Below are 949 nucleotides of genomic sequence, written 5' to 3' on the forward strand. Positions count from 1 at the left end.
CAGAAAGTTCCCTCAGCAATGGGGAGGGGTCTGATTTCTCCTTTTAAATAGTGCTTTCACTTGGGGAGGGCTCAGGGGACAGCAAGTGGAATCTCACAGAAGCAGAACCAGGCCAGGTTATTGAGGGGTGGGCACAAGGAAGTTTCACACACTAGGTGAGCTACAAAACATCCTTCAACTGCAGCCAGTTTCCTGCCAAGCAGGATGTGGGGGTCTTGGGTGCTTTGTTCAAACACAAGCACAAGCACAGCTGCAAAATGGCACTGAGGCCCAAGATGGAGTCAGGTCGGCTATCACACTACACATCTGCAATCCCAGCAATTAGGAGGCTGAGACAGAGAATCTCTAAGAGTTTGAAGCCAGTCTGGGTTCCACAGTCTGTTGAAGTCCAGCCTTTAAAACACAGGGGGATCCTGTCTCAAAAACAAAACAAACAAAATAAAACACAAAACTCCAAAAAACAACAAAAAGCTAAGCAACAGCAAAAATAAGAAGCTCTGAGCTCTTGGGGGCGTTGGTCAGAACAACATGAAGCTGAGAGGCCAGTGATTCCGTCACCACAGGAGACTCAACTAAGAGCCCTTTTCTTCCAGAGTCAGTTTCCTCTGACAGGGACATTTCATGGGTGACAATCAGTTCCGCAAGAATTAACATTTCCTCACCTGCTCTGCGGTAACGAAGGACATAGACACAGGTTCAGGAGCCCTCTCTGCTGTCCAAGCTGGCTACAGAGTCGATCAGGAGCGAACAGCAGATATATAAATAAAATTTGAAATTTCCCTTTCTGTATGATGCACAGTAAACTTGTATCAAGATTTCCCCCACAGCCTGTAACCCCAGCACTTGGGAGGCTGAGGCAGGAGGATCGCTGTGAGTTCGAGACCAGCCTGGGGCTACATAGTGAGTTCTAGGTCAGTCTCTACTACATAGTGAGACCCTGTCTCAAAAA

At 47.6% G+C, this 949-nt stretch overlaps 1 protein-coding gene across 1 annotated transcript in view; it reads right to left on the reverse strand.

Annotated features, from left to right (window-relative positions):
- Positions 1–471: 471 nt before the first annotated feature.
- The window catches only part of LOC104864933 (PRAME family member 6-like), a 21,844-nt gene continuing 21,366 nt past the window's right edge, over positions 472–949 (reverse strand). The window contains exon 9 of the mRNA XM_033767388.1: positions 472–667. Coding sequence (XP_033623279.1) covers positions 472–667 — 196 coding nt within the window. The remainder of the gene's footprint in view (positions 668–949) is intronic.

The sequence above is a fragment of the Fukomys damarensis genome, unplaced genomic scaffold, assembly GCF_012274545.1.
Source record: "Fukomys damarensis isolate Sample0158 unplaced genomic scaffold, DMR_v1.0_HiC HiC_scaffold_23, whole genome shotgun sequence".
Taxonomy (NCBI): Eukaryota; Metazoa; Chordata; class Mammalia; order Rodentia; family Bathyergidae; genus Fukomys; species Fukomys damarensis.